The sequence below is a fragment of the Dromiciops gliroides genome, chromosome 1, assembly GCF_019393635.1.
Source record: "Dromiciops gliroides isolate mDroGli1 chromosome 1, mDroGli1.pri, whole genome shotgun sequence".
In the NCBI taxonomy this organism is placed as follows: domain Eukaryota; kingdom Metazoa; phylum Chordata; class Mammalia; order Microbiotheria; family Microbiotheriidae; genus Dromiciops; species Dromiciops gliroides.
The window spans coordinates 753,604,781-753,632,051 of NC_057861.1; the positions used below are offsets into that span (position 1 = coordinate 753,604,781).

General features: G+C 46.6%; 1 protein-coding gene across 1 annotated transcript in view; it reads left to right on the top strand.

Moving 5' to 3' along the window:
• Positions 1-239: 239 nt before the first annotated feature.
• Positions 240-27,271, top strand: part of DCP1A (decapping mRNA 1A) — a 44,571-nt gene continuing 17,539 nt past the window's right edge. The window contains exons 1-5 of the mRNA XM_043977111.1: positions 240-391; positions 4,610-4,650; positions 5,917-6,044; positions 23,189-23,255; positions 26,694-26,832. Of these exons, the coding sequence (XP_043833046.1) occupies positions 257-391; positions 4,610-4,650; positions 5,917-6,044; positions 23,189-23,255; positions 26,694-26,832 (510 nt within the window). The 5' untranslated portion in view covers positions 240-256. The remainder of the gene's footprint in view (positions 392-4,609; positions 4,651-5,916; positions 6,045-23,188; positions 23,256-26,693; positions 26,833-27,271) is intronic.

Consider the following 27,271-nt stretch of genomic DNA (forward strand, 5'->3'; position numbering starts at 1 on the left):
CTCGTGCTCGCAGCTCGCCGCTCGCGCTCGCCACGCAGGATCCGGCGACAGAGGGCGGGGCAGGAAGAGGCCGGACCTCCTCCTCGTCTGGGTGGCCGGGCGCTGCCCAAACCCTGCGTTGGCGTCAGAGGCGTCGGCGACTGTGTGTGCGCCTGCGCCGGGGCGCCGCGTCAGCGCGGCGGCCCCGGAGGTTTGAATGGCGGCCCCGCCCCTCCACTTCCTGTGCCGGGCCGCTGGCTGGGGGGGGGCAGCCAAGATGGAGGCGGCGAGCCGAGCCGGGGCCGAGATGAGCCTGGCGGCGCTGCGGCGCCACGACCCCTACATTACCAGCATCGCCGACCTCACGGGCCAGGTCGCGCTCTACACCTTCAGCCCCGAGGCCAACCAGTGGGTGAGTGCCGCTCTCCGGCGCGACGCCGAGGCCGCTGCGCCCATTCCGCGGACTGGGAGACTGAGGCCCGGGCCGGGCCCGGGCCCCCCGTCGGGCCCTGCGATCCCGAGTCTCGTCGCCCGCTCGGGCCTCAGGTTCCTCCCCTGTCACACCGGACCGTGGGCGTCCGGCCCTAAGCACAGTCACTGGCGCACACAGCGGGCGCCGCATAAGTGCGGGTGTGAAGCGCCTACTGAATGCAGGCGCTGGCGTTAGAGAGAGAAGCCGACAACTGGATGCCAGCCCGCCAAGGAAGGCCTTTTTCAAGGCGGGTTGGAATCAGGGGGCCTGGGTTCAAATCCTGCCTTAATCAAAAATGACTTCGGTGACCCAGGAGCGTAGGTCTGGCGCTTTCCTCTCCCTGGGCCCGTCTCCCCTTCCCTAAAATGAGGGTCTGACCTGGTGGCCTCCGCCCACCCTTCCACCGCAGGATTTCTTATACAGTAACTTTAAATGCTGCCCTGGGCTGGAGACGCAAAGGAGAGCTTGGGGGTCTCCTCCATCCGGGAAGGGCACCTGCCCCTCCTCCTGCATGGGTGTGTGGGGAGGGCACCTCCTCCTTCCCCTCCGTGGATGGGGGGAGGGGACGAGGGAGGGGGAATGTGTCTGAAGTTCAAAGCCAAGAACCCTTTGAGTCCCTGAGAATGCTCCTGGAGTGACTTTAGTTAATTGTTGAAAGTGTTTAACGATTAAGGGGCAGCCCTGGATTCAGGAGGACCTGAATTCAAATCCGACCTCAGACACTTAACACTTACTCGCTGTGTGACTCTGGGCAAGTCACTTAACCCCAATTGCCCTGCAAAAAAAAAAAATGTTTAACGATGGGGTTGAAAAACCCCTCTTGGTTGGCAATATGTTTGATAATCTCGGATCATGGAGAGATAACCCAGGTGCCAATGTCTGAGAAGGGTCAGAGTGCCTACAGTTGAGGATTACAGAGCGCTCGGCCCCCTCCCAGATATCACCCCACTTATTGCCGGTGTGTGTCTGGGCAAGTGTGGAGGTCCTAGATCTAGATGTGTGCCCCCCAGGATCCCATATTTTTGTCTGTCAGCCAAGAATCTGTGATTTCCTGCACATCTGACACTTCAGGCTATGGTTTGAAGAGACTTCAGAGATCTACTTGCCCATGCTTGCAGAGGAAGGGTCTGAGGCAGGATTTGAACCCACGGTTGACTCCAACTCCAGCCCTCTCCCCATTTTACAAGACAGGAAAGTTTTCCCTCTCAGAATTTGTGTCGTAGTAAATTATAGAACATGGGTTGGTCAGATTGTAAGCTCCTTGAGGGCAGAGACTTCCTTTTGTCCTCCTTAGCACAGTACCTGGCACATAGTAGGCCTTAACAAATGTTGATTAATTGATCAATCCAGAGCCCAGGTCTTTTCAGGGCCTGCCCCATACTTTACAAACCACAGAGACGCTGACTCATCAAAGGGCATTTAATCTGTGAAGAGTCAGTTTCCAAGGGCCTTTTGGCCCAAAGCAGCCCAGAGGGCAGGGCACGAAGGAGGATGGGAGCCACATCCTAGAATATTGTCTGGACATCATAAGGGTTGTAGATGAATGGGCCCATAGGCCTGTGTTTCCCCTTGGCAATATAGTGACCACGATGTTAAGGTCGAGGCCACTCCACTTCTTTGTTCTGAGCCCTGGCCCTAGAGGACCCAGGAGGGAACCATCTGTCCCGCTTGACCCCCAAAAGTATTACCTTACAAGATTTTTTTTCTTTTTTTTTATTGGGAGTGGAGGAGAGAGAGAAAACCAACTTGTTCATTAAAAAAACTAAAAGACAAATATTTTTAGAAATCCATTTTCTGTTCTTCCTGTCCCCCAAAACACAAGTGGTTTTAAAGATTGGAGCCAGCCCTTCAAACTTGTGAACTTCTGCTCAGTTAATTGTATTGATAACAGAACTTTGACTTTCTTAAGTCCTTGTAACAATATAACAAAATGCTGGAAGGCTATCTAATATATTGTGAGATCATTTACACTGTTGTAGTATCTTAACTAGGATTCTTTGGTGTGTGCATCTTTGACTAAATGATTTTTTCAAACATCATTCCACCTGGTTCTGTCTCCTTTTTTTTTTTTAAAGGTATATTTTCCCAGACTATACAGTATTCCTCTATTTGTAAGCTTGTTTCCTCTCATCTGCTATAGGGGTGGTGGGTGAACACCCTAGTCGACCTAGGGTTGACTGATTGTGGCGGCAGGAATTGGAATATGTAGCCATGTTTCTTCCTTTCCTAGCCCACATAAGTTACAGTATCCCTGATTCCTAAACATTATGCAAACAAATTAGCCCTGTTATATGGGCTCTCTGAGGCTGGCTAGTTTTACCCTCCCTTTTATTTCTACAAATGTCTAGGACTCAAAAATGTGAGTGGTGGAGTCACTTCGAATGGGAGAAAGTCCAATGAAGAGCTAGCTGGGGCATTTACCAATTCCAGCTGCTTTTATGAAGGTTCTCTATGGCTTGCTTGTTGAGTGGTTTCAGTCAGGTCTGACTCTCTGTGACCCCATTTGGGCCTTTCTTGGCAAAGATACTGAAGTGCTTCGCCATTTCCTTCACCTCATTTTACAGATGAGGAAATAGGGTTAAGTGACTTGCCCAGGATCACACAGCTCATAAGTGTCTGAGCCCAGATGTGAGCTCAGAAAGACTCATTTTCCTGACTCCATGGCTAGGAAGCATCAAATGATTTGAAGAACAGTTGCAGGTTGCCCAAAAGGGTAGGGGGGCAGCCTGGTACCAGTGAAGAACAATGAAGGCCAAATGGCTTTAGAGACCCCAAAGGAAGTGAGCTGCTTGTGTGGAGTGTACTGAGGGCCGGGGAAGGCAGCACTAAGGAGGGTCTCAGGAAGGACACAGGTGACAGGGATAGCCCACTCGGATAAGAACAGCATGCTTCCATTGGGGAAAATGTTTCCCACTATTCTGAAAGGGTTGTTCTGATGGTTTTTCTTATCTCAACATTTTTAAGGAGTTCTGGCCTAAAGAAGGCAAATGAGCAAAGGTCAAAGCCCTAAACAAATTATTAGAATTCTGTTCACATCTTTATACCTAGAAGAAATCAAGGATATCCCCTAAAAATCCAACTGATTTCTGTTCCTAAAAATATACTCAAAATGACTTTGTCCGAACTACACTACTTATGTCCAAGCTGGTAAAGTATAGTGGATTTTCAACAAGGACTGATCTTATTAAGAATAAAATGTTGTGACATCTCCATTTTAATTATAGCTCATATGTATACAGCACTGTGAAGTTTACAGTGTTTTCTGCCCAAAAGTGGCCTGCTGCACCACACCACTGGCTACATATGACCTGAGTGGGCCTGGCTCTGAGGCCAGGACAAGTTCTCAGCCTCCTGCGGCTTTCTCTGTAGAATCAGGGAATCTAGAGTTCCGTGCTGCTTGATGGCAGCATCACAGGTAAGAAATAGAGGCCCTTAGGGAGATTGGCAGATAAATGAAGCCTGAGGCTGGACTTGCAGTTGCAGAGTTCTTATCACATCCTACTAACTGAAAATTTATAAATGTTTTTGTTTCTTAAAAACACGTGTCTGGGGCAGCTAGATGGCGCAGTGGTAAAGCACTGGCCCTGGATTCAGGAGGACCTGAGTTCAAATCCGGCCTCAGACACTTGACACTTACTAGCTGTGTGACCCTGGGCAAGTCACTTAACCCTCATTGCCCTGCAAAAAAAAAAAACCCAAAACATGTGTCTTACATGTGTTTGTCACAACTAGAAATTACAAGTAGAAATAAAATGTTTGACAGTAGTTGTTCGCTTTGAGCAAAACTTCCCAATTGAAAGAAATTGTCACCAATATAGAAGCCAACATTCTCTTGTTCCTGCCAACTTTGGTCAGTATTGAAAAGGGAAGAAAGTACTGTGTGCCCAGGAGCGGAGCTGAAACAGCAACAAGAAGAAGGCAGGGAATCTGGCCTAAACCTTTCCTCTCATTGTGAATAAAATCTCTTCTAATCCAAGTCTTCTCTCTTTAAAAAGAGTACAAATGCCTTGGAGAGCCAGCTAGGCCTCCCGGACATTTCAAAATGGATTTTCCAATTTTAATATTCCATTGGTAGAATGACAGGCTGGTTACTTGAAGGTAGATTATGTAAGTAAAATGAAGTGAATATAATGATCTCTTTAATTATCTTTATTGCAGGAGAAAACTGACATAGAAGGGACCTTATTTGTCTATAGAAGGTAAGATTTTTCAAGTGCCAAACCTCAAGTGTTTGTTTCATTTCATAATGGTGACTATAGTGACTTAATTCCTGGAAGACATTAAGAATTCCCCCCTTCGGTTCCTCCCCTGTTTGATGTCTTATACTGCCCCGTGCTGCATCATCAAAGGAAAAAAACTAAGCACCCCCAGAATAAGTGGGCCCACCAAAGCCCAGCCATAGCCAGGCCGCTGTTGGCACTGCACAATTAGAGTTGGAAAATAAGTCAGTCTTCTGCTATGTGTTAAGGCGTCCAGATCGGTGAAAGTGAAGGACTCCCACATTCTTCCAAGCAGGCTTGCTTCTTTTTCCTACACATTCATGCAGAACCCCCTCTTTGGGCACTTTGAGGCAGTCTGCCTCATGTAAACCACATTTGGTGGGGTTTGTCCTATTTTGGTTTAAGTTACTTAGAGTAAAAGGTTTCTTCCCTACCTGTGTGTTTCCCAAGTTGGGGACTGCCTGCCTTAGTTTACCTTGAATGATCTTCATTGGTGGCTCCCTCAAGATACGTTTGAAAGCCCAGCTTACTCTGGCCAGATCAGAAATGTTTGGTTTTCCCCCAAATCTTTCGTGTGGTTGTGAGGCTCCCTGTTCCCCTGGTGATGTAAGTCCCTCGTTAATGATTGTATTCTATAACCTCTATCACGTTGCTGGCCATCTTAGGGAAGGTGGAGGGGCAGGGTGGGGAGAGAAATTGGGAACTCGAAATCTTACAGAAATGAATGGTGACTTTGGGGCTCCCGTCTATAGCCTTTCCATCCTTCTAAAGCTCATCCCTTGAGGCACAGTCCAGCCACCCCTTTAATCATCTCCCCTTCATGTGAAGAAGTGCTTTCTAAACCTCAGTCGTAATAAGTTGTTGTTGTAATCATGATGACAACGATGGTGACAAGGGTGACCGAGACTACCACCACCAGTGCTTTTGGTGATGCCAAGTTCAGCAGAGGGTGGATCTGCCTTGGGAGCTGTCCGAGGGACTGTAGTTGCCGTGTGGCTTCCTGATGACGTTGCCACTGTTAGGCTTCAGGCTGCGCGTGGCCACAGCACCATAGGACTGGGTTGGTGATGATCCTTTTAGACGGTGAAATCTGTCCTCGTCTCTCTGAGGCTGGATGGACAGTCACTGCTCCAGATTCTTCATTACGTGCTCATGTAGTGATTGGAACAGAAATTGCTGAGGTGGGTGAGTGGTTCTGCCTTCTGAGCAAAAATCCGATGCCCTTTTGTTCCCATTGCAACTAAGGTCCGCTTCACCTTTCCACGGTTTCACGATTGTGAATCGGCTGAATATGACGAACCTCGTGGAACCAGTGAACAAAGACTTGGAATTCCAGCTCCATGAGCCGTTTCTTCTCTACAGAAATGCCAGCCGTGAGTACCAGTGGCTTGAGTCCCGATGATATTGGGTGTCGTGGCACTGGAGATGTTTGTGCCGGTGACCCTTGTTTATCGGAGGCCAGCCAGAGCTCAGTGCTCGTCTGCCTTGGTGAGCAGGGCAAGCCTTTGTGGCAGCAGGTGGTGTGGGGCTGGCTCTGTGTACTCTAATTCAGGGGCTCAATCAGGCACCTTCCCCTGGAATCACACCAAGGTGACTGGTTCCAGAGAGCTGGGCATGCACTGGGTAGTCATTTCTGATTTCCTGCAACCTGAACTTCTAAACCATGAGATCTCATCTAGCCAAAAAGAGGTGCCACTGTCTCCATTCACATGGGGGGGTTTGGGGTGCATGCCTGTGGTAAAGGAGCTCTTTTCTCCCTGTTCCCGCTGTGCCAGCCCCCCATTGCCTTCCTAGGGGCGAAGTTCTTTGCCTGAATTGGCCTTCCCCCTCCAAGGCTGGTGTCTGCATCTCCCACAACCAGGACCTTCTTAGAGACACGTCCTCCTTGGTGGCGCGGCACTCTCTGAGGGCAGGTTAGAAAGCCAAGCAGAAGCCCAATGTCTCCCTCCCTTGACGTGGTGGTAGTTTTGAGCTGGGCACCTTTTAGGGACTGTTCTGGAAGGTGGGCGTGACAGGTTTGGGGGGGAACGTCTTCAGTGCTAGAAATGATGCCCTTTGCGTGCCCTAGGAAGGAGACGAAGCTCAGTGTGCTGGGAAGAGCACTGCACCAGCCCTCAGAAGGCCTGGGGCATCCAGTCCCTCCTCTGCCCCTGAGGTTCTGTGGGACGGGACGTGATGTCCCACTGTCAGGCAAGTGTTTCTTCACTATCTCCTGTGGGCAAAGCATCCCAGAAGCATCGTGGGAAGAGACAGCTCTTAGGCATCCCCAAGAAGGCCTCTCCAGACAAGCCCTTCTCTTCAGATGGACATCTGCCCCCTGGTGACTTCTCCCTACTGCTTCTGGCCTTGCCCTGCAGGGTCAAACAAGACTCAGCCCATGGGCCTCCTTTTGTCCCCAGGTGCGAGGTCCTTTCCCCTCAAGATCACTCTCTGGTTGTTTGTGCGTCTCCCCTGTCAGACTAGCAGGTCCTTGGGAGCAAGAGCTGTTTATGCCTTTGCTTGTATCCCCAGCACTTAGCCTGGTGCCTGGCACATGGTAAAAGGCTTGTTGACCCACTGACTCAAACAAGCTGAGACAATCCCTCTTTCGGGTGCTTGGGGCCTGCTGTCATCCGTCCCCCACCCCCCATGGTCTCTCTCCTCCAGAGCAGATTCCCCATTCCCTGCAGCTGCTCTTCCTCTGCCGTTGGCTCCTCTCCCCTCTCTCACCAGCCTCTCTCTGGCTGCACAAGTTCCACGGTGTCCTTTGTAAATGGCGGCCCCAGAATCGACCCCGGTACTTAAGGTAGAAGAGGAGACTGAGCTTCCCTCACCGGCTGTGGTCACCTGCTTTCTCCTTAGCACTCACATTGAGTTGGCTTTCTGCCGCCACCATGTCAGACTCATGAGTCAGGCTGTGTTTAGTACATTAAAAAGCAGGTCGTCTTCTCTGTGACAGCTTGTCTCACTTCACCCCCTCCCCTCTTATCCTTGTGCCTTTGATTTTTTCAATAGGAACACTGGACTTGCATTGCTCCTCATTGCCCTATTGTTGTAGCCTGTAGAATTGGGGGGGGGTCCATCCTCTGTTGTGCCAGCTGCACCTCCCAGCTTTGCTTCCTCTGCACATTTGGTAAATAGGTCATCTCGGGTTTCCCTCAAGTCACTGTTTTTTTTTTAAAGTCCTCTCTTAGTCCCTTTCCTTGTCTAACTTTTGCAGAGTTTTTCCCAAGCGTTGCCTCCTTGCATTCTTACAAGGCTGTGGAGCAGTTACTGCAGGTATCCTCAGCCCTGCTTGACACTTGAAGAAGCTGAGGTTCAGAGGCTTGTTCAGGGGCACATATATAATTGTCAGCAGCAGGATGTGCATGGAGGCTTCTTTCTACTCCGGCCTGTTGTCTACTCTCCCTGCCTCAATCTTTCTACCCATGCCATTTTTTATCCCAGGTTTGTTCTTTTTTTTTCTTTTTGGTCACTTTCTTTTTTTCTTTCTTCTTTTGTGTGTGTGTGTGTGTGTGTGTGTGTGTGTGTGTGGCAATTAGGGTTAAGTGACTTGCCCAGGGTCACTGTCTGAGGCCAAATTTGAACTCAAGTCCTCCTAAATCCAGGGCTGGTGCTTTATCCACTGTGCCACCTAGCTGCCCCTCAGATTTTTTCAAGTTGTAAATAAATGTTTCATTGATGGTTTTTTTAAATATCACTTTCATGCCTCAATGACCCTTCCTCCCCTCAAAAAAGATGCCCATCCATATAACATAAAAAGTCCACTTAAGCAAATAAGTTAGCACTGAGACCATCTCCCTTCTCACATGTCTTGACTCCTGCTGACTAGACGGCACTACTTAATTGAAGCTGTTTCTCTAAGGTTACCAACGGCCTTTTAGAGGCTAAATCTGAAATCTCTTGGGCTGTTCTTGTTCTCCTCTCCTCTCCTCCTGGGTACTCTGTCCCTAGCAGCTTTTCGTGACACTGCTCTCTCCTGGTTCTCCTCTTACCTGTCCGACTTCACCTTCTTCTTTGCTGGATCAGCATCCTCGTCCCACTCCTAAGCCCTAGCTGTCTCCCAGAGCTCTGCCCAGGCCCTTTCTGTCTCTGCGTCGCCTCCCGGAGACTGTTGCCAGGGGTTCAGTTATCTCTAGGCCAATGACTCTCAGATCTCCGCGTCCAGTCTTTTTCTCTCTGCTGAGTTCCGGTCCCACATCTCCAGCCACCTTTTCTATATCTCCAGCTGAGTATCCATCCCACAGGCATATCAGACTCAACATATCTGGGTGCATTACCCTCCCCTCTAAACTCAGCTTTGCATGAAACTGATATTTCTCTTAAGGACACTGGCCTTCTTCCATTTATCAGGGTTTGCCACCTGAGAGTCAGCCTTGATTCTTTCCTCTCTCTTATCCAGGAAGCTGATTCTTGTTACTTTTGCCTCCACAATCTTTCTCAAATTCATCCCCTTATGGGAATTGTGGGATCATGGAGTTAGAGTCAGAAGGTACCTTAGAGATGAGGAAATTGAGGATGAAGGAACTTGCCCAGGATCACACAGCTATAAGTTCCTGAAGTAGGATTTGAATCCAGTACTCTGAGCACTGTGGCACCCTGTCAACCTCCCTTCAGCTTTCTTTCTTTGTACTCCTAGCCACCACCTAATTCAGGCCTTCCGTTCTGTGTGATGTACAGTCAGCTCCAAACTGGATGACTGATTCCAGTCTCTCTTCTTTATCCCCTACTTAACATAACTGCTCATGTAATCTGGCTGCTGCAGAAGTCTAGTGCTGCCGCTTCCCTGCTCAAGAATCTTCAGTAGCTGCCTTTTGCCTCTAGGATGAAATGCAAGCTCCTCAGGTTGGCACCAATCCCCCTGCCCTTTCACAGGCTTAGGACCCATTCCTGCCCTTCACAAATTCTGTGTCCCCTCCTTGCTAGTCTCCTTCCACCCCATGCCTGAATGCACGAGCTCTTCCCCTCTTAAATCCCATTTGCCACCATCTCCTCCTAGAAGACTTTGCTAATGCTCTGAGTTACTAAGGCCTGCTCCTGACTCAGACATCTACTTAACTGTCTGCGAGTTGTATCCAAATACAGATTCCTGCTGGAGAAAATGGCACCACCAGAAAGAGACATTCCTCTAAAGAAAGAACGAGGGGTTCTGCACATAGTTGGCATGTTGGCCCAAAGGAGGATCCACACAAGGAGGGCTGCGCTTTCTTTCTTTTCCAATATTGTATAAAGTGAGAAGCTGAAAGCTTGCTAAAAGCTGGACATTTTGTTGTGTTCTAGTCCCAGCTCTGCTTGTACATTTCTGGGCAAAAGGGGGCAAGTCTCTTAGCTTCTCAGTGACTTTATCTGTTGAGATAATTACCCTGTCCTTTGCCCCTTTGATAATTCATAGTGTGGGTAAATTTGGGAAAAACCTAACTCCTTAGTGCTCTCTAAATGCAGATGGGTGTCTGTATTAATAACTGTTCACTTGGATGTTGAGGGGGAAATATTAATCTACAGTGATTCAGAACCAGATTTGTAAGGAGGTAAAATGTGCAAATCTGTGATCTTACTGAATAGGAATTGTTGTTCTTGATATTTCTTAATATTAGTCATCACCCAAATTTTATGGCAAATGGCTGGCTGTTGAAATTAGTAATGGTACACAGATATAATGGGATGGTAAGTGACATGATTTTCTAGGCTCATCCTTTGTGAGAGCCGTCATTCACAGGGGACAGAGTTCCCCCACACGTCTCCAGGATGCTGAGTGGGCCTTCGAAGGGGAGCTACATCACCTCTCAAAGACTCCCTGCCCCTTCAGAACTCAGTGAGCTCTGGAAACAGGTACAAGGGGAAAAGTGTGTTATCTGGGCAAGCTGTTGGGTGGGGGAGAGATTTATTGTTTTCAAGGGAATGTTCGTTCCTGTCTAGTCGGTATCCTGGGAAGGAGAACATATCTGGCTGTGTAACCTGAGTGAGCATGTGACTGTGGGATGGCTCTTAGCAGCAAGAGAGGGATGTGTGTGTGTGTGTGTGTGTGTGTGTGAGAGAGAGAGAGAGAGAGAGAGAGAGAGAGAGAGAGAGAGAGAGAGAGAGAGAGAGAGAGAGAAAGAGAAAGTGAGAGTGAGTGAACTGCCCTCCTTCCAGTCACCACCTTGGAGTCATTCTTACTCCCTTGACATGTCCAGTTAAGAGCCAGATGTTGTCATTTTACCTCTGGCTTCTCTTGTCTATTTCCCTCTCACTTGCTGTGGTCAGGTGCTCATCCCATCTTGTCTGAACCATTGCCATAACCTCTTCGTTGTTCTTCCTGCCTCAAGTCTTTCCCTCCCATCTGCCCCCAGCACTCTTCTACTCAGTCAACTCTTAGAACCCCCTGTGACTTCTTTTTTTTTTTTCTGTTTAGTCATTTTCAGTTGTGTCTGACTCCCTGTGACCCCGTTTGGGGTTCTCTTGGCAGAGATACTGGAGTGGTTTGTCATTTCCTTCTCCAGCACATTTGACAGATAAGGACACTGAGGCAAAGAGGGTGAAGTGACTTATCCAGAGTCACACAATTACCAAGCATCTGAGGCCAGATTTAAGGTGTTGCCCTCAACATACAAAAATATGTTCGCTTTCTGGGATTTGACTGACTGACTGACTGACTGAGAAGGAACCTTAGTGATCATCTGGTCTAATCCCCTTATTTTATAGATAAGGAAACTTAGGCCTTGGGTTGTTTGTGATTTGTCTGGGGTCATTGTTTTTAAGAGACAGAGCACAGGATGGTCCCAGGTCTTCAGGTCACGGCAGGTCCAAGCCTCTCTCTGTAATAGCCTTCCTGCCTCCCTGAACAATTCAGTTACCAGTAGAACAACTAGTCTTTTGTAACAGCCAAGATTTACGTACATTGGTCTGTTTTCCCTTAGTGGTTTTAATAGGTAGATGTCATTTGTTGGGAAGAGTTGTTGCTTTATCTCAGGCAGACTGATTTCCATCCATCTGTTAATCCAGGCTTACATCTTGACTGATTAAAAATCACTTGCTGTTTAGGTCTATCCTCATTATGATATATTCAGCTTTTGCCATTTGCCCTCATCTGTGCTCCTGAATGTCACTTTCTACATTTTAAAGCCTGTATTATCATCAGTATTTAAATATGTACATGCATATATGTGTGTGCAGAGAGATTTTTCCATCCTTTCCAAAAGAAAACCTCCCTTTCTGTCCGGCATGTTTTAAACAACAAGCGGGATTCTAAGAACTCTCCATTAATGCATGGGAAGGCTTTGTAGGAAGGAGTTGAATTTGTCATTCCTAGAGAAAATGTTTGATTCTATTTACCACAACTTGTTCAGCCATCCCCCAATAGATGGGCATCCCCTCAATTTCCAATTCTTTGCCACCACAAAAAGAGCTGCTATAAATATTTTTGTACAGGTGAGTCTTTTTCCCTCTTTTATGATCTCTTTGGGATATAGAGCTAGTAGTGGTATTGCTAAGTCAAAGAGTATGCACAGTTTTATAGACCTTTGGGCAGAATTAGGAAGGATATTTAAGTTTAGAAAGTTACAAAGGGAGAGAGAGTCCTAGTGGAGGAGACTAACAACTATTCTGGTAGAAATGCCAAAATTCATTTGAATGTGGTTCCATAATTGGAGAGGAAGGGAAAGAGATTAGCAGATAATGCCCATTAGTTGGAATGGGATAAGTGTAGCTGGAGATGGGCCTAGTATATAGGGTATGACTGAGGCAGTCACCAATCTTTATAACGGGGAGTCAGTGTGTAAGTTCTGGGCGTGAGAGGATCAAGTCCTATAGGCTTTGAATTCTTCTCTCTTTAAGTGGTTCTTTATTCTATATCAAATCATTTGACTTCAACATTGCATTGGTGTCTTTGTGTACGTGGGGGGAGGGGGGCAAGTTTCAAAGGAGACTTAATAAATACACAAATAAACATTTCTTCCCCCCAAAAAATAAAATATTTGATTTTGGACAGCTTGTTACTATCTTGGAGTATTGGTCTTTAGCTAATTTTGCAGAAGAAAGTCAGAAGCTATAACAAATAAAACTGGAAAAACTTACCTCTGAAAGCCTGTTGGAAGGGTGCTTCTATTTCCATTTCGCTCACCACTTTTCCCTTGTATCGGACATCTGGCTTTCTATAGAGAGGGTTCGTCATCAAAATGAGTTCCTCGGATGGGTTGGGGAGATTCATTTCTCTGGTGTTGAAATGCAGTTTTCCAATTGGAAAAGGTCTCCAGAAGGGACACGGGACTGTGTGTTTTCTTGTTGTTTGGCTCGTCCTTTCCCAGTTCAAGGGCAGGATAGTGAGAGCTGCAAAGACGAGAAGCGGCCAGCAGTGTTCGCAGGAACCTCTGGACAAACAGCCGTACACACTGCTGCTGAGTTTCCTAGGCAGACTGAGGTTAGGTGCAAAAAGCGTGAGCTCTGTCTCCAGTCAGAAGCTCTTTGGGCTTCAGTTGAGGTGTTTATCAGAGAAAAAAGAAAGCTGAGCTGTCGAGTTTCGTCACCTTTCTTAGGTTTTGGTAGAGTGTGTCTGAGCCTGAATAAAGGCCGGATGCCCTGATGTCGGCTCTCTGTCTCTTTGAGTGGGGAAGGAGCCGGGGTGTGTGGCAGCTGCCTTCTAGGCCAAGATAAGGCAGGAGCTTGGCTGTGTCACCACTTAGTGGGAAGATGGGAAGGCACCATCATCACATGAGTGTCACTGAGCCCTGGCTGGGGCCTTTTCAGTCAGATGTTGCTGCTGGTTTATTGTAAGAATGTCTTCTTGAATACCTGTTTTGTTATCTCTGAATTCATTACCATTTCAAGATATTGAAAGTAGATTCTTTCTCTTATTCCCCACCAACAATCCTTGATCCTTTCACACAGGGCTCTTACCTTTCTTAAGCATTGTGGGCCCCTTTGGCAATCTGGTGACACCTATAGACTCTTCTTAGAATCATGTTTTTAAATGAATGAAAAAAAAATACATAGGGTTACAAAGGAAAGCCACTTCTGTTAAAATAGTTAGCAAAGTTTTTTTTTTTTCTTTGTGAGGCAACTGGGGTTAAGTGACTTGCCCAGGGTCACACAGCTAGTAAGTGTTAAGTGTCTGAGGCCGGATTTGAACTCAGTCACTCCTGACTCCAGGGCCGGTGCTCTATCCACTGCGCCACCTAGCTGCCCCAGCAAAGTATTTTTAAAAACAAGTTCACAAAGGCTAGGTTAAGACTCCTGCTTTAGAGAGATTTGTGGCATTCAGTAATGGGCACTTCATGTGATCCTGTGTTTCCATCCCAAATTATTAAATGTTATCAGTACTTATTTCTTATTGAGCTAATCAAGAATAGATTTCATTTTGGTTTTTTTCCTTTTGAATTTACTGTTTGTTTGGAGCCTTTTGGTTCTAGTCTTTCTATTTGGTTTTGGTATATTTGTTTTTAAGAATGTGTAATGAAACCCATTGAGAAAATGAAAATGAAAAGCAGCAGCTGTTGGGAAAAAGACATTTAAGGAACAAAAACAGGCCCAAGCTCAGCTCTGAAATGTAAAGTCACAGCTCAGACTGGTCAATGGGTTTTGTTGCCTGTTGTTTTTCAGGCCCGCTTAGGAGCACAGCAGCAGAGATGTATGGGATGGTGATTGAAGCTTGCTCTGTTCCTTCATTTTTGTGGGAGGGAGGAGTTCTCAGAGCCACAGCCAAGGAGAAATAGCTGGTGCGGGGCAGAACTGAGCCGTGAGCTTCTAGGTCTGTTTGTTCTCGGGCCCAGCCCTTCTGCCATGGAATACCACCCTTTCATACTGTGAGATTAAAAATTGGATATTAGATCATAAATCTCCCCTACTTAACTTTTCCCTAATTTATCTCCCAGACTAGTAAATGGAAGAAGCTTCTGGTTTTCTAGATAGAGCCTTTATTGTATGGTAGTCACAAGGTGATGTTGATTAGAAGGATAGGAAAATAGAAATACAATACAAATCGTCTTAAGTCTAGGCTTAGTCTATATTCCTTATAAAAACTCACCAAACCGAAAAGGCCACCTTTGGAGAGAGAGAGACCGTCTGTGCCGCGCCGTCAGGAGTCCCGCCAAGCAGGCAAAAAGGCCTACTCCCGTTCTCTCCACCCCGGAAGTCAAAAACCCGGCAGGCAGTCTGACATGCGCAGCAGGCGGACTGTTCATCTCCTCCCCAAAAGGGTGGTCCTTGAAAAACTGGCATCTTTCAGTTATCCTAACCGACTGTTAAAAACTTTCATATTTTACCACAATACCATGAAAGAACGCAGTGCATTCAAGTGCTTGCTCTTCTGCTGTGTAGCCACCTCTGCAAGCCTTAGTTTCCTTTTTTGTAAAATGAGGGCATTGGACTAAGTGACTGCTGTCATCTCTTTCAGCTCCAAATTTTGTTATGACTGAGCAGAGGAACAGCTTTGGGGCAGAGGAAGCCAGAACAGAGTGCCCACCACCTGCCTGGATTCCTCCATTTCCTGGCCCTGTGACTTGCCTCTGTTCTGGGGAGGCCACCAGGCCACGGGCCTTGGAAATGAGATTTCGTGACTGCTGGATCAGAGGCGGTGTAGGGGGGCCCTGCTGCCAAGGGATCCTGCATGTGTGTGTGTGCGTGCGTCTGTCTGCCCGTCTGGAGTTTTCTCCATCGCTGAGTTAGAGGTCCCATTTGGAGTTCACAGGAAGTAACGTACTGGAGGTTAATGTCGGCCTTTGCTTCGCTCTTCCTTCGTAGAAATCGTTTTGTGTGTTTCTGTCCTACAGTCATTAGACATTATGTTTACCAGAGGGCCTGGAAGTCCTTTTCGTTTACAGAGAAGAGCTACATTTGAATTGCTGACCTTCGTTTATTAAAACATGCTGTTTATGACAAATTGATACAAAGTCGACATTTGCTTCACGGTCCTGATGGATACATTGAAGTAATTGTGTGGCCCGAGGCTTGTGATCGTGCCCAGTAAACAGATCAAATAGGGTTCTGAAGTTAGGGCTCGGGCCCCTTGGCCCAGTACCTCTCTAGCTGCCCAAGCATCTTACTGGCTCCTAGCGTGTTCCCATTCTCCGATCGATCCTGTGCTTGGCTCCGGGCTCGCCGGGGCTCTCAACCACTCTCTTCTTTCAGTCCATCCCACTCAGCAGACATTTAGGAGACACGTTTTCCCAGGGCCGGACACCCCCTTCTGGCTGGGTGGGATCATGGGTGTCAGTCAGTGACTCTCTCCCTAAAGTAGTCACCACGGTGGGTGCAGAGGCTCTGGCCAGCCCATCTTTAGCACCTGCAGGGACAAGTTTACCGCAGGGATGTTTGTCCAGTTTGGAAACATATCTGTAGTCCAGGAGGTTCTTCTTGTGTTTAGTCTAAATATATTTGGTTACGATTTAAGGCCATTTTGTGGGATCATAAACATGGGGCTGTAAGAAATCTCTGAGGCCATTAAGAGCAAATTCCTTATTATACAGATGAGGACTTTGAGGCCCAAGAAGTCGAGTGACTTGCCCAAGGTCACACAGATAGTCAATACCCAAGTCAGGATTTGAACTCAAATATTCCTGATGCCAGGACCCATGTTTTATCCACTATGCCAAAGTGCCTCTAATTCCTTTCCCTATGTAGGTCAAACAGCATCTTTATGAACTATTCATAATTGGAAATCACTTCTCACAATAATACAGAAAAGACTCTGTCATAGTGATCCCTACTCCTCAGAGCACCTGCAGGGAGCTCAGAGAGCATTTGGATTTGATTCAGTCCTGTTAGCATTAAGTACTTGTCTGCTTAGTGTCTGGCACTGGGAACACCTTGTCAGCTCCACAATCTCTCCCCCCACCCCTCGAGAAGTCAAGACAGACTCATTACACATGTGGAGTCATGCAGAACATGTTTCCCCATTAGCCAGAAGAAAAAGAAAAGGAGTATACTTCGGTCTTCACCAGGGGCCCATCCATTGTCTGTCGGCCCGAAGCTTTGTTCATTCAGCATGAGTGTGTTAGAATGGAGACAGGTCATTGTATTGATCAGAGTAGCTAAGGTTTTCGCTATGGATCATCATTACAGTATTGTTGTTACTGTGTAGATTATTCTCCTGATTCTGCTTGCTTCACTCTGACTTCAGTCCATACAAATCTTCCCAGGTGTTTTTGAAACCATCCCCCTTGTCATTTCTTACAGCACAATAGCATTCCGTCACAGTCATACACCACAACTTGTTCAGTCATTTACCAGTTGATGGGCATCCCCTCAGTTCCTCTTTTCTTTGATCTCTTTAGAATACAGACCTAATAGTGGTATTGCTGGGTCAAAGGGTATGCAATTTTATATGCCTTTGGGCAGAGTTCCTCCTCATCCTCCAGAATGGTTAGATCAGGGGCAGCTAGGTGGCACAGTGGATAGAGCCCTGGCCCTGGATTTGGGAGGACCTGAGTTCAAATCCAGCTTTAGACACTGGACACTTACTAGCTGTGTGACCCTGGGCAAGTCACTTAACCCCAGTTGCCTCATCAAAAAAAACCAGAATGGTTGGATCAGTTCACAATTCCACCAACGGTGCATTTGTGTCCCATTTTTTCTGTATCCCCTCCCGCATTTATCATTTTTTTTCTGCCATGTTAACCAATCTGATGGGTGTGAGGTGATACCTCAGAGTTGTTTTAATTTACATTTCTCTAATTATTAGTGATTTGGAGCATTTTTTCATGTGAAAGTTGATAGCTTTGGTTTCTCCCTCTGATAACTGCCTGTTCATATCCCTGGGCCATTTAATACTTTAAACTAGTTTTTGTAGAGTGATTATCGTCCGTGATCTCCTTGGAGTCCCATGGCAGCCCCAAGGGGTGTGTGCTCCTGATGTTGTCCCTATTTCACGTATGAGGACACTGAGGGTCCCAGAAGTTCTCGGACAGGATGTGAATCAGCACACTCCTGATTCAGCTTCTCCTTGGTTGCCCTGCTGCTCAGTGTGAGCCCAAGTCCCTCCCTCTCTCCACTGCCATGGACTGATGCTTACAGTGCTACTGAAGAGGACGGCATGCAGGTGGTGAGCACCCCAGAGCCGGACAGGGCCAGGAGGGAGGAAACTAACATTTCTCAAGCATCAGCTATGTTGGCAAAGAGGGAAGAAGGGAGGGAATAAGCATATAGTGCTTATTATTTATATTATTATATATTATTAATATAGTGCCTACTGTGTGCCAGGTGCTATGCTAAGCACTTTAGAGATGTCACCTCATTTAATTAGTGGTGTGGTGCTGAGAGCCCTGATTGGGGAAGCAAGAGGCCTGAGTCCAGTCCTGGCCCTGTGACTTTGGCAAGCACAAATTACATTCATTGGCTGTAGCGTCAGATGGCTTAACCTGGCTGGGCCTCAGTTTCCTCATTTGTAAAATGAGGGGTTTAGACCCATTTTAGCCTCTGGGGTCCCTTTCTGGTTTGGCGTCTCTGATCCTATGATCTTTGCCTCACTTTTTTTACCCCCCAGATGGGGATGATACTTGTTCTGCTTATTGAAAGCAGACAAGGTGAAGGAGGGGGTCCCAGGGAAGATGTGTATGAAATGATGCAGAGTGAAACAAATCGGAGAACAGTTTACTTGGTGACAGTGACCTAAAGGAAAACCAGGCTGAGAGATAATCCGAGCTTTTTCAGCCCAGTGACCAGTCCTGACTTGAGAGAGGACTTTGTTTTGTTTGTCTGGGCCTATTCCCTTTGAGGAAGGGCAGGATTGGGGCCTGGAGATGATTTGGGAAGTGACAGTGGAGGGCTACATGGCCCATCAAGGTACCGAGGAGACGCTGTCCTTGGTGGGTCTTTGTTATCTGTTGGCTTGTCTGCATTTTCTCATGAGTGACATTGATCGACTTCTGGTAACTGCTTCTGACTCGCTGCCAGGCACAGGAAGTGAAGCTTTTGATATGTTGGCAGACAGGGCTGATTCTGGCAAGCGTAGCTGACCCTCTGCAGACCTCTTTGGGGCAGAATTAAGTGTGACTCTTATCATTTCCCCATTAAGCTCTCATTTCAAGTGGCTTATCTTCCTTTCTTCAGCAAATGAGCTTTCTGAAAAAGCTTTTTAGGGGTGTCAGGGTGGTGGGAAAGGGTCTCTTGATAACGTGGACACACTGGCTTTGTGGCAGCAATTCCGTTTCTGCAGAAGGAAAAGAAATGGCCAAAATGAAGACAAGGTGTCCTAGCGAGTGGTCGGCTGTGATTGAATTATTTTAATGATCAATATTTCTTTTTTCAAAGTTCATTTTAAAGTTCCCTTTGAAAACATTTCATTGCTATATCACAGAAAATGTGTGTCCTTCTGTGCATCCTGACCGATTTTCCATCAAAACTTCTCGCATCAGAAGTTGTATTGATGGATCCAAACGTAGGAAACATCTGAGGAAGGACCAGCTAGCTTCCGTTGGGACATGTTCTTTGTGGCCATGGCTGAATGGTCAATGGGATCATGAAATCAGCGAGTCAGTATTCAGTGCTGATGTGGGGAGTTTAGGAGGAGTGGATGTTTTGTTTACTTGAAATATTTCCCCCAAAACCCTTTTTCTGAAGACGGCAGTGACCCACCAACAAGCAGGGCAGAAACAAACATTCCTTTGGATGTGATGGTTTGGGTTTTTTATTTTTTTGTTTTGGGTGAGGCAGTTGGGGTTAAGTGACTTGCCCAGGGTCACACAGCTAGTAAGTGTCAAGTGTCTGAGGCCGGATTTGAACTCAGGTACTCCTGAATCCAAGACCGGTGCTTTATCCACTGTGCCACCTAGCTGCCCCAGTGTTTTCTTTTTGATGTTTTTTTCCCCTTCAATTAAAATGTCAAAGGTATTTGTTTAGATCTTTTGCACAGTGCTCAGAAATGATGTGATCATTGGCCTTACCCTTGTAAAGTGTCAATGGTGACTATTGGATCTGTGCTTCAAGGAGATAGGGAAAAAGGAAAAGGTTCCATCTGTACAAAAAATGGATATGTAACTGTTCTTTTTGTGATGGCAAAGAACTGGAAATTAAAGGGGTGCCCATCAACTAGGGAATGATAACAAACTTTGGCAGTTAAAAGTAATGGGGGGCAGCTAGGGGGCACAGTGGATAAAGCACCAGCCCTGGATTCAGGAGGACCTGAGTTCAAATCCAGCCTCAGACACTTGACACTTACTAGCTGTGTGACCCTGGGCAAGTCACCTAACCCTCATTGCCCTGCAAAAACAAAACAAACCCAAAAAAAAGTTAAAAAAGAAAAAGTAATGTTATATTTTGGAGCTAGAAGAAATTATGAAAGAAGTAGTTTCAGAGAAACCTGGAAGACTTTCTTTTTTCTTTTCTTTTTTTTTTTTTTTTTGGAAGACTTTCTGAATTAGTACAGAATGGAGTGATCAAAACAGGAAAAGATTTTATCCAATAGTAGCTACGTTGTATAGACAAACAAAAGTCTCTGGAGCTCTGATCAATACAATGCCCAATACAGCTCCAGAGGACCCATGATGAAGGAAGCTCTACCAGTTTCTGATAGAAGTGATAGACTCCATGTGCAGAATGAGTTTTGTGTTTAAATCAATAGAGAGTAGAAGGTGGCCCTGAAGTCTTGGTGTAGTTCGGAGCTTCAATAACTTCAGTAATGTAAATGCTACAGACTTAAAAGGGTAACAATCTGGGAGTATAATTACTTAAAATTTTAAAATACTGATCTATTTCCTACTAAAATCCTACATTTTTTGACCAAAAGGATTGTGTTTGTAATCCTGGCCTTGAGATCATCCCGGATTTTGCTGCCTCTGTGCGGTTTGGGTGTGACTGCACCACAGACACTGCAAGGGAGGTAGATTGGGTGACCAAAGTGGCTGAGCAAGAGCAAAGCTTCCTAAATTATGGGTCGCCTCATTGAATGTGGTGCTCGTGAAACGTTTGGCAACAGTGCAAGGCTCTGCATACCTATTCCATGTACCCGTATACCTGGGGTCATACTTAGAGGCCCTGAGCAAAGAGCTGCTTCCACATTAGAGGAACCCTCATCCAGAAACATCAGTGCAGCGCCTCACAGCAGGGTGCTCTGTCTGAGCACACAAACGGAAGTGAAAGTGTTGTTCTTCAAAATTCACAAAACGGTGTAAAATATATTCAAATAACTAAACTTTTAAGCAATGTGGGGTTTTCTTGGAAAGATACTAGAGTAGTTTACCATTTCCTTCTCCCGTGCATTATGGCAAACAAAAATTAAGTGACTTGCCCAGAGTCACATGGCTAGTGAGTATCTGAGGTCAGATTTGAACTCAGGTCTTCCTGACTCCAGGCCTGGCGCTCTATCCCTTGAGACAGCTAGCTGCTTCATTTTTATTTGTATGTGAGTGGGTGTGTACACACACACACACACACACACACACACACACACACAGAGATATAAATATGTGTGTGAATTTTCTTCATTCTCCTCCCTACCCCTGCCCCCTTCCACCTGGGGGAAGTGGAGGGAAGAAAAAGAGAAACAAAACTCTTAAAAAAAAATATTCATAGTCAAGCAAAACAAATTCTGCACTGGCCGTCTCCTTCTGCACGTGGAGTCCATCACTTCTGTCAGTAGGTGGGACCACTTTCTTCATCATTGGTCCTCTGGAGTTGTGGCTGGTTATTGCATTGATTAGAGCTGTTGTCTTTCAAAATTGTGTGTGTGTGTGTCTGTGTATACACAAAATATACATAGACAGGAGACAAACCTGTTTCTTGTAGCACCTCGCTCTAAAATCATTAGTTACGCCCCGGCTCCATGCACATTTCTTCCTACCCACTCAGGCGTGTGGGTAGTGTGACAGTTGGAAGGCATGATTGGCTGGGGCATTTGCTGCCTCTGTAGAGCTGGCAAGAAGACCTGGAATTGATCAGTAAATGTTTGTTAAGCACCTACTGTGTGCCAGGCACTGCACTAAGTAAGCGCTGAATATTTGTGTTCATTGCTTTGTGCCAAGGGTCAGATATACTTTGTTATGAAACAAAACTTGTTCTTTGAAAACAGTTTTCTGTTAAAAAGGCTCTTTTTTTTTTTTAAACAATTGTGATTTTCAGATGAGACTTTTCAGGGACAGGGACAGGCACAGGCAGTACCTCCTAGCTCCTCCTAGCTCCTCCTAGCTCCTCCTAGCTGTGGGCATCCCCAGGGAGCTGGACCTCCAGGGCTGGGATTGGACTTTCTATTTAGGGCATTTCAGGAATCCTCTTTTTCACTTGCTGTGCTCTCACTGGTTTTTACCCCATGTTCTGTGCAGTATAGTAGATGGAGGTCTGGCTCCTTAGCCAAGATGACCTGGGTTCCAATCCTGCCTCCAGCACAAACCTGCTGGGGTGCCCTAGGCAAGTCACCTAACTTCTCAGAAGGTACCAACCTGCATTCCTTGAGGAAATTCTCTCCCCTCAGAGTTTCTTATACCAAGAAATCACAGGTCTACTTGTTTTTGTTTTGTTGTTTTTTTGAGGCACTTGGGGTTAAGTGACTTGCCCAGGGTTACACAGCTAGTAAGTGTCAAGTGTCTGAGGTCGGATTTGAACTCAGGTCCTCTTGATTCCAGGGCCAGTGCTTTATCTACTGCACCACCTAGCTTCCCAGTCCACTTTCCAATTCTTAGTCTTTGCAATACCTCGCAGATTTTTGTTAGAGAGTTCCTAAGTTTTATTCACAAATTTTCTTTCTTAATTATTTTGCCTGAAATTTTGAGTACAAAATGTAAGACATCAGTTAAAACTCACAAAACCAAGCCTCAGTAGACAAAGTTGCAATGTGAAAGACAAAAATGTCTCTGCTCTATCTGTAAAAGATTAAACCATTCTTTGCAAGTCCCCCGGGCTGGCTCCATGGGATCTGGGCAGCTGAGAAGGGTCAACCTTTCCAAGGTGCCAGCACCGATGAGGTCAGGGGAGGGGAATGCACATTTCCCTGGATGGAAATGATGTTCTGTTTGGTTCCTCTGTCACTACTTCTCAGCTCTGAGAGTTTGCAGGCCTTGAGCCTGCAAGAAACAGTGGAATGCTTTAGGTGAAGTTTTTACCCAGGAGTCATTTCCCCTGGCCTTGTCCTTTGGGCCCTGTGCCGATCATTCCATCTCTAGAATCACTTCTGTAATCTTTCAAGTAACATGAATGATTTTTTTTACTGCATGGCAATAAATTGTAATGACTTGTTTTCATCTTTAGCCATAAAGTTGATGAGAACTCCTTTGTCAGAGGTGCCATGATTCACGGAACAAAGCATCTCTGCTGAGCTTTGGCTTGTCGGAAATGATTCTGCTCCAAGTCGGAGGCGGTTTTCCGGAGTCCCAGTGGTTTTCTACCCACTTGCTTGTTGAAAGCCTGTCAATTTGTTGTGCTCACCGCTTCATGATTTTTCCTGTGAGCAATGACCATCGTGATTCTGACGGGCACTTTTGCTTGGGGGGCTTTGTTCTGTGCTGACCCATGTGTGGGGCTGACAGTCTCTTCCGGGTTACTCTATGGTGGTTGTGCATTACTTTGATCTGTCCCTCGATTACTGAACATTCATGAAGTTCTTCTTCTCGTTTTAATTTGTTTTTCTTTATTTTTCAAGTGTCAATTTACAGCATCTGGTTTTATGACAAGGATGACTGTCACCGCATAGCCAAACTCATGGCTAAGTAAGTATCTACCTTTTCATTCCATAGTTGTTCTGAAATGAAGGTTCTCCCCCTGTCCCTTTCTCCCTGGGAGGTGCTTGGGGCCGTGGGGCTGTTTACCCACCAACCCCAACTTCAGAATCGCTGAGGAGCCTTTGGAACTTAGTGACTCGAGCTTGAGATGGCTTTTCTCTGGAGCAGGAGTCGCTCTTCACCATTTTGGTGCTGTGGGCCCTGGAGGGAGGTGGAGTACTGTGGGAGTTCTTAGAGCAGTGTTTTTCAGTGGACAAAATATAAGATTACAGAGGAAACCCATTGTATTGAAATATAGTTATCAAAATGTTTTGTGGGGGACAGCTAATTGGTGTAGTGGATAAAGCACTGGCCCTGGTGTAGTGGATAAAGCACTGGCTCAGGAGGACCTGAGTTCAAATGCAGCCTCAGACACTTGACACTTACTAGCTGTATGACCCTGGGCAAGTCACTTAACCCTCACTGCCCCAAAAAAACCAAGTCCACGGACTTCAGGTGAAGACCCCCATCCTAAAAACTCTTATAAAATGGTGGCCAGCTTCCTAGGCCAACTCATAGAGCTTGTTTTAACCCACAGTAATCGGGTCCCTGGCTGGTGTTTACAGAACGCTTGAAGGTTAACAAAGCACTTTACTTAGATGATTTCCTTTTGTTCTCACAACTAGCCTGTGAGGTCAACACTACACGCATAGGACCCTTTTTAAAATCTGGGTAAGTGACTTGTTCAGGAATCACCTAGTAAGTGTGGGAGGCTGAATTCCTACCTTACATGATGTCCATTTTTCTCTTAAACCTTGTGGCTAGAATGAATCTGAGTCCCCCTGCCCCAACAGAAGGAGTGGAGGTGTTTGCTCATTTCCTGAGAGTAGGCCTCCCCATGCCCTTCTCTGGTCTCCTGCTTCCTGCCCAGCTGCAGCTTCTTGCAGAGACCTGCCCCTACCCAAACCCACCCCCTTCCAGATGACTTAACACTAATGAAAAGTGAGTGACTACTAGCACCATCACTTTCAGAAGTTATTTGCATTGGGGCAGCTATGGATAGAGGTGCAGTGGATAGAGCACCAGCCCTGGAGTCAGGAGTACCTGAGTTCAAATCCAGCCTCAGACACTTAACACTTACTAGCTGTGTGACCCTGGGCAAGTCCCTTAATCCCAATTGCCTCACTGAAAAAAAAAAAAGTTATTTGCATTTTTTAAAGTGACTGGGGGCGGGGGCAGGGTGGGGGGGGGCTGTTCCTGTACAACAGACCCAGATGAAAAGTTGAACACAAAGCTCTAGGCTCTAAAGGGATGCTTAGCTGCCGGCCTCACAGCCCTGCCTTTCCCCAGGGGCTGCTTAGCTGGGCTAAGCTTAGCGGGCTCTTGGTGCCCGTCTGGTTGGTTGGACACTTTACTAGAAAGATGGGAGGTAGCTCCTCCTTGTCCCCCAAGAGCATGGCGATCCTCGTGGAGACTGAGCCCATTGCTTAGAGACTGCGTTTAATACGGGGCTGCACTGGCCTTGCTGGCCAGGGTCACCACAGTTGAGTCCTAGCAAGCAGAGATTGTTGGGCAGCGAGGGATGCGCTGAAGTGGGGGTGGGGGGTTGTGTTTATGCGTGTGCACAAGACGTCATATAGGAGTCTCAGAGGCCGTAAAGCCCAGCTGATTTGGAAACAAGCTGGCCAGGGAGTGGTCTTCTGGCCTTTGCCAGAGGGTCTCCAGAAAGAGGAGATGCCCTTCTCTACGGGGAGCTACAAATTCTATAATGAGGCCCCTGAACTGAGGGGCCCAGGTTTTTGTAGCTTTTCCCTTCAGTATGTGAATCTGTGATCTCCTTCAGTCCGGTGCTGATTTGTACCAGGCACAGAACAGCAACTCTGCTCTTAAGGGCTTCTTCGTCCCCTCCACCGGAGCAGGTTGTATCCCATCTGCAGTATGTCATCTGAGGCCCTTCCCTTCCCCTGCCCCATGAATCCTCCGTAGCCAACACAATGAGCAAGGGACCTTCAGTCCCTTGGGTAAAATGTGTCAAGAGCAGGGAATACCTTGGGTTCCTCCATCCACAGGGTCAGATGTTCCCTACACAAAGGGGTGCTTCCTTTTTCCTTCATTTGTTTTCTGACGTGGGTTCTTTATAGGCTTTAATATAGTGCTTTATAACAACAGGAAACGCTAGCATCTACATGATGCTTTTAAGGTTTATAAAGCACTTTACATCTCTTTTCTCATTTGATCCTGACAACAACCCTATGTAGATACTGCTCTTATCTTCATTTTACAGAGGAGGAGACTGAGCCTGAGAAAGACTAAGGAGTGAGTCAACCAGGGTCTGAGCTAGACTCAGACTCATAATGAGGCAACATCTTGAGTGATTTTGATTCTCAACAAACTGACTTCCACTGAGCCTGAGCTTCGTGAGATGGCTCTGTCCTGGGTTCTCTGCCCACCCTAAGCAAAATGTCCTGCTCCAGACTCCTTGTTTACAAGTAACATTAAATAAGCACCGCCCACAGTGGTCATGGAGTCTGCCCAGACCTACTAATAGTAAAGGCCCTCACATGACTAACCCAAGACTTAATCGCTCATATTCATCCTTGGCTTTGCTCAGCATCTCCAGGATGTCAATGGGCAGGCCCTTAAACCAGCCCAGTACACCTCAGTCATTCATCTCTGCTCATCCAACTCTGCAGGCTGTTCAGTGGGCCAGGATCGCATGCTGGTGTGGTGAAAACCCTTGTGAATCTCCAACTGAACATAGCTCAGACTTATCCCAGGGTTTAAAATCCTTCTCCATTCTTCCATCTGGCTCTTCAGCTCGAGGAACAGGGAGTCAGCAGAGGGGTACAAGGAGGGTTTTCCCTGGGAGACGAAGGAGGTGCATGTGGGCCTAGAGAACAGCCCTGTAGCCCAGCCAGGCAGCCTCGTATGAGCAAGAGTCCACTTATTGTTAGAAGGACAGCGGGAGCCCTTTGCTTGAGATGTTGTCTGTGGCTCTTGTCACAGGGATTGGAGTATGGCCCAGATGCTAACGCCCTTTTTCTCCATCATCTTCTGTGCAAGCCTTTCACCTAAGGGGTCATTCTACTGAACAATGTTGGGGGGTGTTTGTTTTTCAGTTTACTGGTAGAGTGCTCCAAATTTGCCCTTATCTCCATTGATCCTATCTAAGTTCGGTTTTCTTGCTGCCATTAGGCATTGTGTGGCTTGCTATCAGACCCTTCTGGGGAAAGAATACCCAGAATTGGACAGCTTTACAGGTGCACTTACTGCTTACTCCTTATAACAATAGCCACATGTCAGTTCTGTGTTTATACCTCGCCAGTTGTGAAATGGGTTTGTACCAGTCTAAATGTATTGGCCGGAAACGCCTCCCGAAGTTTGTGCCTCCGACGTGCTCTCAGACAGGTGATACAGCTTACAAACACTTTCGATTCTTCCTTGTAGAGTGGTGGAACAGGAAACCCAGAGAAGCCAGCGAGCGGCCAGTGACAGGCCGAGCCCCAGCCGAGCCAACGGGCACTGTGACAAGAGACCCATCGACATCCTGGAGATGCTGAGCAAAGCCAAGGACGAGTATGAGCGAGTAAGTCTTGGGTTAGGTGGTAAGCCTTGGGCAGTGTCAGCTTGGAAAGAGGAGAAAGCGGGCACTGGGCGGCTTTGGGGTTTATTAGCAACATAGGCCTTTCTACATATACAAATGTTCTCTTCACTAAAAATAATAGTCTTTTCCTCAAATGACTTTTAACACCCCCCACACACACCTAACTAGTGTTTTATTGATTTTAAATACAAAATTTTTTTATTTTTAAACTGTGCTTTTTGTGGTGTGCACATCAGATGTCTGTAATTTTTATCTTTTGGATTTTGAGACACAAACAGAAATTTGCCTAGAAACACTAGATTCTACCATTATTTGCCACCAGTGGTGGCAGCTTAAAGATCCTTATGATTTAAAGTTGTTTATTCAAAGAAGATTTTTTAACTTCTGTCAATTATTTTAAAAGATATAAATGTAACTCCTT